This window comes from Ochotona curzoniae, unplaced genomic scaffold (assembly GCF_017591425.1).
Source record: "Ochotona curzoniae isolate NIBS_2020 unplaced genomic scaffold, NIBS_Ocur_1.0 scaffold_3835, whole genome shotgun sequence".
Classification (NCBI taxonomy): domain Eukaryota; kingdom Metazoa; phylum Chordata; class Mammalia; order Lagomorpha; family Ochotonidae; genus Ochotona; species Ochotona curzoniae.
The window spans coordinates 15231495-15244703 of record NW_024467114.1 but is presented as its reverse complement, the minus strand read 5'-3'; the positions used below and the strand labels follow the sequence as shown (position 1 = coordinate 15244703).

Below are 13209 nucleotides of genomic sequence, written 5' to 3'. Positions count from 1 at the left end.
AACAAAAAGTTATTTTACATGTAAAAGTATTATGAATTACAAAGCTCTTTAAAATTAAGTGGTAAAGATGAGAGTGGAGGTAGATGATTATTATGAATAGACCGGAGAGACTGAATACTGTAACTGTTTTCAGAACCATGCACTTTCATGGTATCCATGACCATCAATTTGTGTGTGTTTTTTTTTAATTGGTTGGAGAATGAAAGAATGTAATCATATTTGTTTACTGCTTAGATCTGAGGGCAGAACTTAGGCCTGTTCAGGAAAAATGTTAGCTTCTTAAACCCGAAACACACACACACACACACACACACACACACACACACACACACAAAACAAAACAAAAAAACTTTCCCAGGACAGGCGAAATGTATTACCCTTTTGGGGGGAATGGAAGAAGGTTAGACATCTACCTATGATATTGAGAATTGCACACTGCGTGTGAATATTGTTAGGATCTTTGCTGTGCACACATCCAATGAGACCCCAGAAGGATTATACCTTGGCAATAATGAAAATGAAGACATGTTCTTATTTAAAGAAGGTGATGAAGCTTATACCTTGGGGTCATTTTCCAAAGCATTGATCACCATAATGCATTTAATTGCCGCTCTACTGCAGTGTTAATATGTTGAAATAGTGCTTTCACTCTGTAGTTCCATTTTCAGAATCCTTACATACACATGGAATAAACTCTTCTGGTTTTTCTTTGCTGTTTTATCCCAAAATATTGCCGAAGAAGATAGAATAAAAGGCCCAGAAGGGAAATCAGATATACAGAGTCTAATTCTGGCCTCACCATTTACTGGCCATCCAAGCATGAGCAAACTATACACAGGTGGTGCAAACTTGATGCTACCCGAAGCAACAGAGGTTAGGTCAACTTGCTGAGTAACTCTTGACAATGAAGTATTAGTAATGTCACTTAGAACACTGACCAATATGTGGTGATGGAGAAAGAAATGGAAGGAAATCATAAACATTTTCTGTGCTTTCCTGCATTCTTTCCCCAGCACCTGACTTCTCAACAGTAGGGGACATCCTTTATGTCTACTTAGAAAACCATACAAAGCTTAAATACATAAGTTGAATACTACCTGCTAGAGCCTAGCATAAGAATTTGCAACAATATTTTGCCATGGTGATAAGAAATAAAAAGAACACCTGGCATTGGAGGGGTTTTTCTGACCTGGAAAAAAGTAAAATATGCCCATGCAATAATCTATAATCCTAACATAATTGAAAAGTATACAGTACTATGGTATATTTGTGAGTGTATGAATATATACATATAACCACATAGCATAACAACATCAAACCTTTTGCTAGATTCTTAGACTGATGTCCATTTTAAATTCCAGAACTTTTGAATGCTGGGGTAATCAGCTTCCCCCACAACCTACATATTTCCATGTGCAATTAAGGACAAAAATAATTAGAGGAAATTCTGTTCAGAGAGAGTGGGAAACACAAGAAAAATTATTCAATGTATTTTCTATGAGAGGAAGAACTAAATGACTACTTTATTCTAAACTATCAAAGAAAAGTACAAATTGTGAAGTTCTACTTTATGTGTCACTTAAATACTTGCCAACGAGTCATATGATTGTGTTCATCTCCAATGACAAGTACAACTGATCTGATCTGAAAACAGGTTATATTCTTGTGGCTAGCTCCTGTGTTTAGGGCACTTACCGCGCCAAGGTCCACGATGAAGCAGTCACCCTTGTTGAAGCTGTCCCAGCTGAGCGGGACTTCCGTGGCCCTGACCACCCTCCGGCCTTTCACGTGGAGGAGCCTCTTGGCCGTCAAGTCGTTGGTGAGAACGTGCGTGAGTCCGGATGCCACACCTCCAGCCTGCTCAGGTCGGGGGCCGGGAGACAGCACAGAACAGAGAAGATAAATATGGCCTCCAATTGGACACAGCCAAGCTGAAAACCACAGGTGTGGGTGCCTTCAGGCCAAGATCAGATAGCCACCAGAAAATTTCTTGATAATAAATTAGCAGATGTATTTGTGTGGTTTCCTTGCATTGTTTTTACACAGCTCAATTTAGAAATGCAACAGTTTGCTGAGAGACTTGGCAGAGCAAACTGTTGCATTAACAACAAAAAGAAGAGTGGCTCCTGCCTTTGGGGAACTAAATATTCTCAAAGCCCTTGGTGAGTGGGAGAGAAGTCTGAACAGAAGCAAGCTGTAGGAGGTTAGAGGAGTGGAGGGGCAGAACCACAGCAGTCCCTCATGTACAGGGTTAGGGCCGAGAAAACGTGTTGAATGCTGGCCTGGGTGGGTTGTCTTTGTTTTCTACAGTTTACTAAATGACTAGTACTGATCCTAACAACCCTGAGTACTTTTCTTAAGTTAGAAGAGATGCAATATCTTGACTGTGCATCACCAACTAAATGAATTAAAAAGACTAAAAAATATTAACTGTACCAACTATATATCTTCTTGCATTACTTGCAACATCATTTACCTTTCATTTTTTCTTCTAAATATTAAGAACCCTATTTCCTTTCCATAAGTAATTATGAGCTAATGTGTATAATTTAAGTATTTTTAAAATTCTGTCATTGACACATCAAAGTCCTCCTATACTTATATAATCTACAAAATAACCCAACTTCAATTTTTTTATATAAACATGTGAATCAGCCCAAAATGAGAAATTCAGCTCAATTATTATACATTAGCACATTATTTATATTTCTATCACCTATAAAATCATCTTCAGGAAAGGGCCCTCATGAATAGAAAGGATTTGCTAGTATAGATTAAGTGCACAATAAGGATAATTACAGCTTCCAATGTTAAGAAATATGTAATAATTTTCCAGGTTATAACTTTATAGAGATTTTTGAAATTTCTTGACTGGATGAACTACTACACAATATAATAAATTCACATTTTCATTATATTCTGCTTTCTGTCATTTCATTCTTTTCAGCAACTCAAAGCATGTTGTGATCTGCTTTTGAAAAGCTATAAAAATATAGTCATCTTAGGCCTGGAATACATATACAACATTCTGGCTCATTTTATAGAGTGACCAGCAGAGTGACAGTCTATGAAAATTTAATGCTATCTTTAAAGGTGATTTTTTTTGACAGACTCACACACACACAGACACACATATACCTTCCCCTCACCCTGCCAACAGATACCAGAGCATGTTTCCATCCACTGTTTCACTGCCCAAATGACCACACAGAGTGATCTCACCTGTGGGCAGCAGGGACTCAATTACTAGATCCATTGCCCACCTGCTGCCTCCTGGGGCTTGCTTCAGCCAGAAGCTGAAAACAGCCTTGAACTAGAGCTGCAATCCAGTATTTGGTGCCCCAAAAGTACAAAAGAGAAACTCTGTATTACATAGAACAAGTAGCTTTCCCAAGAATATTGCTCAAATTTACACTAGAAACTTACAGCCTTGTTCTACTACAAGCAGAATAACAAGAAAAGTGGGTGATCTCTAACCAACACTAATGTAAATATGTTCTCCTGCTAGGGCAGGGTCATGTTCAACTTCAGAGAAGTGGATTAGCCAGACACTCGACAAAAGGCAGAAGTGGTAAATGACAGTCCCTTATGGATCCCTCCCAGGCCCCTGAGGGAAATGACAGGGTCAACCCAGCGAGATAGGAAGTCCGCCTAAGCCTTTCCTAGCTCACAGCAGCTAAATATGACTTCACTGATTTGATAATGGTAGGCTTTGTCAGGTTGCACTCACCTCAGACAAAATATCTTTTTTTTTAAAGGATAATCTAATTTTTCCCTGACAGTTGAATCATTTATTTATGTGGAGAGTATAACAATCACCAGCTCGAGCACTAAAGTCAGACAGATGGCCACAAACAATCTGGCTACGAGATCCTGGCAAGTCTTAGAGCCTCTTCAAGCTCGGTTTCATTCATCTGAACAGGGCAGCCATGATGGAAGCCTCACCATATGGCTGTTTATATTAAACGTGATAATACATGTGAAGCGATGAGCACACGCCTGTGAGTTTGAAGATAATAAAGGGATAAAATTAAGCATAATGCAATCATCTTTGATTTCTGGGTGGTAAATTACCTCAGCTCCCACACTTCCTATCAATTGTATTCACAACTGTCCACACCAACATCTGTTCAATGTCATTAATAAGGTTGTAAACAGAATGTTTTGTTGATACATTTAATCGCTAGTAAAATAATCTTTCTAAAAATAATGTTGATTTGTGGTGGTTTTTAATGTTTGTCGCTAGATGGTAATTATTCCATAACTAGAAATAGACTGAATCACGTCCACTTTTGAATATGTATTCAAAAGCTTCATTTTAAAAGCCCTGTACTAGCCAGCAGGATTACTAATAACACAATTCCTGAGTATGGTATAGATATATTTTTAATTTGATCCTTAACTTTTACATCATTTGCATGAGGAACCTGCTGTCATATTCATTGTACATTTCAAAAAAAAAAAAAAAACAAATACAGAAAGGTTATACTCTTACCCTAAAGGCATTGAGTCAAGCAGACCGGGTTCAGCAGTAGAGACGTAAACCACCCAAAGCATCTGGTCTTAGTTACTGTAGGCCCAGCCCATTTAAAATGTTGGTTTCATTGACTTGACATAAACTAGAAGAACTCGTATTCATTAAATAAGAGTTAACAATTTTCCATCTAGATTGGTTTATAAATTAAAGAATGATTACAAGACATAAGAGAATCTGTAAGTATTTGTCTTGATCTCAAAGGCATCACAAAATATTCAAGCAAAGCTCTGAATAGATAAAGGTAGAAATAACGCTAGCATCTTATGAGGAAAATTTAATATTATAGTCACAATTTTGGCTTGGTTCTCAAGTTTTCAGTCTTAAGTTATGAGCTAAGTTGGGACAGTGGGGGAGTTCAGAAACCATTAGAAAACATCCAATTCTGAAAAGTTTCTAGAATGCTTTTCTGGTGGGGGATTGCCTGCATTTTAAGGGACTACACATCAGTCGAGGCAAGGAGATCATGAATGATCACTGTGTAAAGCTTACTGCAAGAATTCTAGACCAAAAAAAAAAATCTGAATGAAGGTTGCCGTGAAGCACCTGAGCTATCTGACTCTTCACTGTCAATGGTTATTGTCAGAAGCAAAGCTAACGAACTGGTATCTCAGGCCATCACATGTAAATTGTGTGTTTTCATGGGCAGTTATGCTTAATTCACTTTGTCTGGCCAAACCATGCATTATTAGCACCCTGGTTTCTTCTGTATCATTTCTAAGCTCAAACCATACTACTTGGGAATGCATTCATAGTTGTTTGTAATAAGTAAAACTGTGCTTGATGTAAATACTACATTAACATACTCTAAACAACTGAGATTCCCAAAGCTTGGGTGTAATGCAATAAATGCAAGGGATTTTTTTAAATAATAAAAATTAAAATCATCAAAACTCAAATTATCAAAAATTACTATTGAAATAACTTCACAAAATATTAAAAGGGTTTTTTTAAGGTTCTGGACATTCTTCAGAATTATCACATCAGAGTTATATCTGCCCTAGAAATTAAGACAGTGGATAAGAGGCCTGCATTTCATATTGGAATGCCTGGATTCAAGCCAGCGCCATTTGTGATTCTGGCAAATGTGCAACTGGAGGCCTGGCAAGACAGTCCAGCGGCTAAATTCTCATCTTGTATGCACCAGGATCCTATACGGCCACCGGTTCATTTTCTGGCTGCTTCACTTCCCATCCAGTTCCCTGCTGGTGGCCTGGGAACTGCACCCATGTGGGAGACCTGGAAGAAGCTCCTGGATCCTGGCTTCGGATCGGCTCAGCTGCAACCATTGCAGCTACTACTTGAGGAGTGAACCAGTGGATGAAAGATTTTTTTCTCTGTATACCCTTCTCTGTGTATATCTGCCTCTCCAATTAAATAAATAAATAGATAAATAAATAAATAAATAAATAATTTTTAAAACATGCAACCTGAGAGACAACAGGTGGCAGCTCACTAAGAGCCATCACCATCCACATCAGAGACATGGGTTGAGATTCTGGCCCCTGGCTTCAGCCTCTCTCTGCCTTGGCCAGTGTAGGCATCTGGGGAACCAGCCAGCACATATCTCTGCCTTTCTATATCATAGAAGTATTTAAGAATTTAAACACCAAAAAAAAAAAAATTAGCTACTAAAATAAATGGAGTCATAATATTTCACAAACTGAGTCATCCAATTCACATTTATCAAACATTGACCTTGTGTTCCACAGGTACTGGGAACAAATGATTGGGAAAAAAAAATTGAGAAAAACAAACAACAAAAAGAAAGCTTCAGATTCCTGTTCTCACTGAGCATTCATTCACAGGGGACACGAGGCATGGATGGAGGAGGAGCAAGGGAGTAAGCACGGAAGCTCTTTGGGAGTGGCTTGCCTTGTATTTTAGACCTCCTTTGAAATAGCCAATGAAGTCAGTCGACTCGTAGCCTTGAAGTTCTCTGTTCTGCACGGGTTTGCCCCCCAGATAGTCGTCCATCTGGACAGTGAAGATGGCAGCGGCCGTGCTTTCATCCTGGGAGCACTCCTTCCCTGAAACAACAAGCCATATGACCTCAATTACCAAGCAAGGAACAGGGTGATGGCAGCATTTCTCATATGAAAGGAGTCAGAAATGCTTGTTTTTATTCTCCGTCAACACTATCAGTGACCCACAGGAAATTCTCTTAACACCGTGTAAAATACGTTGTTTTGCTAATAGATTAAAAATATGTATGTTTTATTCCTGCCTTTCCCAATCCATTTAAAATAATTTAAAAGAAATACCGCTGTTCAAAGTTACAATGCATTCCAGAAAAAGTTAGGTTAAATGTTCATCTGATATAGTCGGTAAGCTTGAGCTACAAAAATATTTTCTAATTAGTTTCGTGATTATTAGCATTTGTTTTTAGGCTTACCATGTATAAATATGTTAATATCTATGCAGAATATTAATATCACAGGCCACAATTCAAAAACTTCCAGAAATTGATTTCTTTTAGAATATTGAAATGAACATAACTGGACTTTTCCCATGTCTGAGTCTGTTTTTCCCCTCTTCACAGTGTTACTGCTTTTGTTTGAGTGAAACAATGTCTAAATGGGAAGATGGGTTAAATAAAGGGACTAGAACGCTGACTTTTATGAAAGGCCAATGGACTTGGTGTTGCACCACGAATTTCACACAACATTCATCTCATCTTCACCAATCGAGTGGCAATTCCACCCAGACAACCTGAGCAAGGACAACACAAAAATTTCTAAGAACCAATGTCAGCAGTGTATGAGACAGCCAGGGCTAACATAGCCCAAAGGAGGACACAGATTTCATTGAAACACACACACACAAAGTCAAAATCAAATTACACCGAGCTACGGAAAAAATAGGGAAATTATAAATGATTCTAGGAATAATAACAGCCAGCGTTTATACATTTGCAGTACCCTCCCATGGGCCAGGCACTGTGCTGGTGTTTTCCACGGATGAGCTTATTTCATCTCCATGGAACCCTATGATGTACAACCCACATCCGACCATGTCTATCCTATTCCCTAGAGGTTGAGAGGGTCTGTCACCTCCATGACATCATGAGGTGACCTTGACAGACAAGGATCCGGGTACAAGTCTGTGTAACTATGACACACAAGCTCTTAGAAACCATGACACGCTGCTAATTTTTTCCTTAATACTTAGGCTCATTAAATTTTGCAGTGATCATGGTATGTTAATATTCACTATGGAAAACGTATAAATTAGCAGCTGTGACACTATAGTGAACCTGAGCAGCCCAAGTTGAGAATACTCATTAAAAGTCAAGTGAGGGAATCAGCCAGCTGTATTAAGGAAGAAGTACAAGTTTTTACAGCCTCTCCCTCCCTCTCAAATGTGGACTGTGGAGAAAGAATCTTCTCAGGAAAATAAGCCAGCAGCTACAGCAGGAGTATGTGATAGGACAAAAACGTGTGATGCTTCTGTGGGCAAAAGTAAGTGTTTAACACACATGGAAAACACACACTTGCAATTCTGCAGTTTGCAAGGACTCTAGCGTTGCTGTTCTGCCCATTTCCCCAACACTGAAGACAGCAGTGAAGGTGTAGAGAGAGTATGCAGAGATAATCCGAAAGATTATCACTTAGTGTTAATGTCAATGGTGTTAAATATGATATATTTGGCATAAGCATTCCTAACTTGACTACAAGTTCAAACTTGAATTTCTTTGGGTAAATGTAACTGGATAGGCATAAGGTTATGAATGAATTGGAAATAAGATGATTAAATTATGCTCTCCTTTGTTGGTATTTGCGTATTGTGTGAGGCTAGGGAAGATTAGTCCGAAAAACTGTTTTTTTTTTTTTTTCACCTGAAAATGGCTATACAGCTTTAATGAAGCCCATATCAGTTTTGACTTTGACAATTCAAATAAAATTCAGCTGTCATGATGAAATTCTAGTAAATGTTCAGAAACTTAAGAAATTTGTGGATGAATTCTGCTTATAGGGTTGCCCCAGTGAATTCTGCTTTTAACATCCTTTTACGGTGATATTGCTGATGGATGACAATGCATTAATACTTAAAAAATCTTTACATTATACTTGCACATATGTTATAAGTCTCCTAAAATCATTTTGAGGATATGGTAACTTTAGAAGTAAGACAAATGAAGGGGGCAGACAGTGCAGTGTTTAAGCCATGCTTTGGATGACGCCATTACATACTGGAGTGCCGTGAGCTTGTGTCCCTGCACTGCCTGCATCCCAGGTTCCTGCCAATGGACACGCTTTGGAGGCAGCAGGTGGAAGGATCCACTGTTTGCTTCCTGGCCACTCAGGTGGGAGCCCCAGACTGAATTCCCGTCTCCTAGCTTTGGCCCAGCCCAGCACGGAGTATCGTGAGCAGCTGAGGACTGAGCCAGTGAATGGAAGGTTTCTGTGTATCTCTCTTTATTTCCCCCTCTTGCTCCATGTCTTAAAAGATTTATTCATTTGAAAGGCAGAGTTACAGAGAGAGAGCAGATACAGAGAAATCTTCCAACCATTGGTTCACTTGCTGAATGGTTACAACAGCCAAGTTAAATCCGGGAGCCAGGAGTTTCATTTGGATCTCCCATGCAGGAGTACAAGCATTTCTACTGCTTTCCCAGGTGCATGAGCAAGGGGCTGGACCGGAAGTAGAGTAGCCAGGCTTCGAACCGTGCCCTCATGGAATGCCAACACCACAGGAAGAGGTTTAGCCTGATAAGCCGCCGTGCCAAACCCCTCTTTGCTTTTCAAGCCAATTAAATAATTGTAAAAATTTTAAAAGCCACCAATTAAAATACAGGTTTTAAAACTAGATTTTGCAACATCCATTCATTAATACTAATAACAGCATGGGCAAGAAGCAGGATTAATGTAACAGCTAATGCTGGAAGATGGGATGCTGTCCCCAGATGAAGAGTGAGGCAAACATGAACTCGGTGCTCCACCATGCCCAGTACAGGAACAACCACTGCAGGAAGGCCACGAAAAGACGCAAAGGCACAGAGTGGAAATGAAGGACTGCATATCTCTACTGAGAGCAGGTAGGATCGTTTGCACAGTAAATCCAAAGAATCTTCCACAAAGTTCCCAGATCTCCTAAGTACATTCGGCTAGAGAGTGAAACATCAGGAAGATCAATGGCAAACGGTAACCCCACTCGTGTCAAGACACAATGAACAGGCAGAAACGAAAATGAGAGGTACTGCCACCTGCAATCACTCCAAAGAAACTGAAGCACTCAGATACATGTCATACGGCATGGATAGGATCTGCAAATGAGAATCTACAAATGAGAACCTGCTGATTACAAAAGAAATGCGAGACATGGTGCTCCTGCACTGCAGCACTCTATAATAATGATGTCAATTCCTAACTGTGCTTCATTATACCAAATCTGGGAACAATATATCTATGAAAAGCTTACTACAGACATACACAAATTTGTTAATACAACTTTTAAGGAAAAGGTCCCAGAAAAGCCAAAATAATCATGATGAGAACTGGGTGGAAGGAATGAACCGGTGAATAAAATGAAAGCCTGATGTCAGCTAGAGTAATTAAGAGGCAGTGTGGGCGGAAAACACACAGGTCAGGGGACCTGATTTCAACTGATAATATTTTGTAAAATTGTAGTATGACTTAGTAGCCTAGAGTACACTGACTATTATCACAGCACAGAACATCCTAGCATTGGGGTATTGCCATGACCCACCTATTGCATTAATATTTCCTTGATTTTACATGTTCTCATCTGTGGATGTGTACACACTTATAACATTTATCACTTGTTGAAATTCATCTAACTGTGATTGATGCCAGTTCAGGATAGTTCCTTTACCAAAGGCTCACTCAGGTGGTCCTTCCATACTGCACCTCCACCCTCTGCTGCCTCCTTGGCTCGCTTCTCCCTCCACATCCTGCAGCAACCAACCTGCAATTCCAACATTGCAAAACCATTCGCAAACAGAACCATGCAGTGTACAACCTCTGGGTCTTGTTCTTCTGCTTTTGCTTTTTACCCAGTGATTCCCTGAAGATTCATCCTAGCTGATGCATTTGTCCCTTTCTCTGACTGAGTAATATTCCCTGTCACCAAGGCCTCACAACTTGCTTAACCAAGTATGCCAAGGGAGTAGGAAGAGCTGCTGGCCAGTGCCAGCCAGGAGTGGTGTGGCCTCCGGGACTCACATATCTATCTCTGTTCTACTCTCTCTTGGTACAGAATCCTCCTCTTTACCTTCATTCTCCTGCTCTGTGTTAAAGTTCTGTTTCCCACAATCACAGGCAATTCATGTTTCAGTCACATTATCACATTCTTCAGGTGTAATGTCACTTTTTGTTCTGGCTCAGCTTTGAGAAGATAAACTTTCAAGGAAGATTCACAAATTGTTCTTCTTCCTCCCTTCCCCCCAGGTGCCACGGGCAGAGCCAGTCTTGATGAATAACTGCTGCATAAATTAGCTTGTGCTAACACACCATACATTATTTTGTATTTGCATGGCTTTAAGATGGTAACCTGTTTCTGCCCCACTTTCTGTTGGAGCTTTTAAACTGGTAAGTAGCAAATGTATACTTAAGGGGAGTCTGCTAAGCCTACAAACCACAGTGCATAAGGGACTATTGGCATAAGAAAGAATAACATTTAAAGTTGTGCTCAAAGCCTGTAGCTTTCTGACAAACTTCTGTCTGTGTCAGGGTATAGAGTTCCTCCACACACCGACTTACCCAAATAGCCAGTGTGGCTTTTTAAGACACTTTGAGTCACTCTAGACCTAATGTCTGGGAAGAAAGACCAGGGCAAGGCCTTGCTGTCCTACGTGGCACCAATTCACGCACGCACACGAAGGTGTGAGCGCTTTCCGGTGCAAAATCTAGACATCACACTGTAACCGGAACGGCACTAAAGTGGGAAATCAAGATGGGTTCAGCCCTCCCCTAGGACTGTGACCAAGCCCCAAGTTGGAACATCAAATGTCACTCTTACAAGTCCCACCTTCCTCTAAGTATAATTATTCCTCATTTCTCAAACGTGCCATTTGAAAAACTCACTTCTCAATGTTGTCTATCACTTTCTTAAAATCTCCCCATGTTAGAAGTGAAAAAGTGAGCTGCCAGGGGCTTCGTGCACGTGTGTGTGTGAGTGTGTGTGTGTGTTTTCATTCTCCATGAGCTCAACACTAAAATGAAATTCAGAGTGGGAAGCAAGCCAGTTTTAAATGAGGCAGGCAAAAAGCTCAGATAATTGGCATGTTGTCAGCTGGGTGTGCCCGGTGGCACAAGACCTCCCGGGGGAAGCCGGACACTCAGGGTGTTTACCAGTCAGAGTAGAAGGTGGAAAGAGTAGAACACACAAGGCCCAGTGTCCCCGAGGCCTGGCACCCGGTGCCACCCAAAACACGACGACACCAGAGGCCGTTCTGTTCCACACTGAGTCCTTGCTCAGAGTGACAAACGCAGGCACAACACAGCCAAGGCTCACCTCACCGCTGAAAACAAGTCATGTGGAGCTAAGTATTGACAGAGAAAATATCTGTATTTTCTCCGGTTCCCTCGCCACCTTGTTTCCATACAAGGTCCCAGGCTCCTGGTCCACAGAGGAGCTGTCTCCCAAAGCTGCGAGCAGCCAGGCGCAGGCAGAAACCCTCCCGGTGCAGAACGTCCCAGAAGAGGAACGGCCTCTGGCCGGGAGCGGAGGACGGCACGCCTTCCCGCCCGCGGCTCCAAACGCGCTTCTCTTCATCCCCGCCCCGTCGGGGAAGCGCGCCAGGTGAGCGGCGCGTGCCGAGGACGCGCCCCCAGCCCCGAGAGCGGTCGGGGGACCCGAGCCGGCCCGAACCCCAGGACCCGGCCCTGACGCCGGGCGCAGCCGCCGGGGGGCGTCCACCCCGGACCCGCCAGGGCCCCGCGTTGGACGAGCCGACTTCTGCGGCGCCGAAGGTGGACGGCGCGCCGGGGGAGGCCCCGCGGGCTCACGGCTGACGTGAAGGGGCTGCAGTCTGGTCCTTCTCGGGCTTCCTCCCCGACCCCCCGTTCCCTCCAAATCTCAGACCCCTGCTTCCGCGTCGGCGCGGCGCTCCCTCACCGAGCCAGAAGTGCAGGCGGTAGGTGAAGCCCCGGCTCGCCTGGACGGTGCGCAGCACCAGGTAGGCATCTCCGACGTAGAAGTCCCCGTAGGCGCTCTCGGGCACCGGCACCAGCTCCAGCTGCTCGACCCTCCACACCTGCAGCCCCGCCTGCTTGCCGGCGCGCTCGAACTCGGCGTGGTACAGCTCCCGGGCCATGGCTCCCTCCTCGCGAGGCTTGCTGGCTGAGGCGCACGCGGGCAGCTGACTGACCCTGGCGTCGGACTGGACCCAGGCCTCGGGGAGAGACCCGGTTCGCGGCGGCTTTATAGGGTTCACCGTTCGGGGAGGCGGGGCCTCCAGGCCGGCTGCGTGCCCGGGCAGGAGTCGCTCCCTAGGAGGTGACAGCTGCTCCCACGCCCTTTCTTGGGCCAGGAGAGGACTCAGCCTCTCAGAAACCCCGAGATTCCAGGGGAATTGGTAGAAACTCTTGGAACTCTTCTCTCCCCCTCGCGCCGTCCCCTCCGCCAAGGGAAGACGCTTTCCCTGGTGATGTGCACCAGATGTAACAGCTAGGACGGCTCGAGACTCCTCCCTTTGCAACCTCCGCGCACTG

General features: G+C 42.8%; 1 protein-coding gene across 2 annotated transcripts in view; it reads right to left on the bottom strand.

The window, feature by feature from the left end:
• The window catches only part of SCIN (scinderin), a 55311-nt gene extending 42446 nt beyond the window's left edge, over positions 1-12865 (bottom strand). For both annotated transcript variants that reach the window (XM_040964865.1, XM_040964866.1), the window contains exons 1-3: positions 12614-12865; positions 6410-6564; positions 1696-1857 (exon numbers count right to left, since the gene is read on the bottom strand). In XM_040964865.1, the coding sequence (XP_040820799.1) occupies positions 1696-1857; positions 6410-6564; positions 12614-12812 (516 nt within the window). In that variant the 5' untranslated portion in view covers positions 12813-12865. The remainder of the gene's footprint in view (positions 1-1695; positions 1858-6409; positions 6565-12613) is intronic.
• Between the last annotated feature and the right edge of the window lie 344 nt (positions 12866-13209).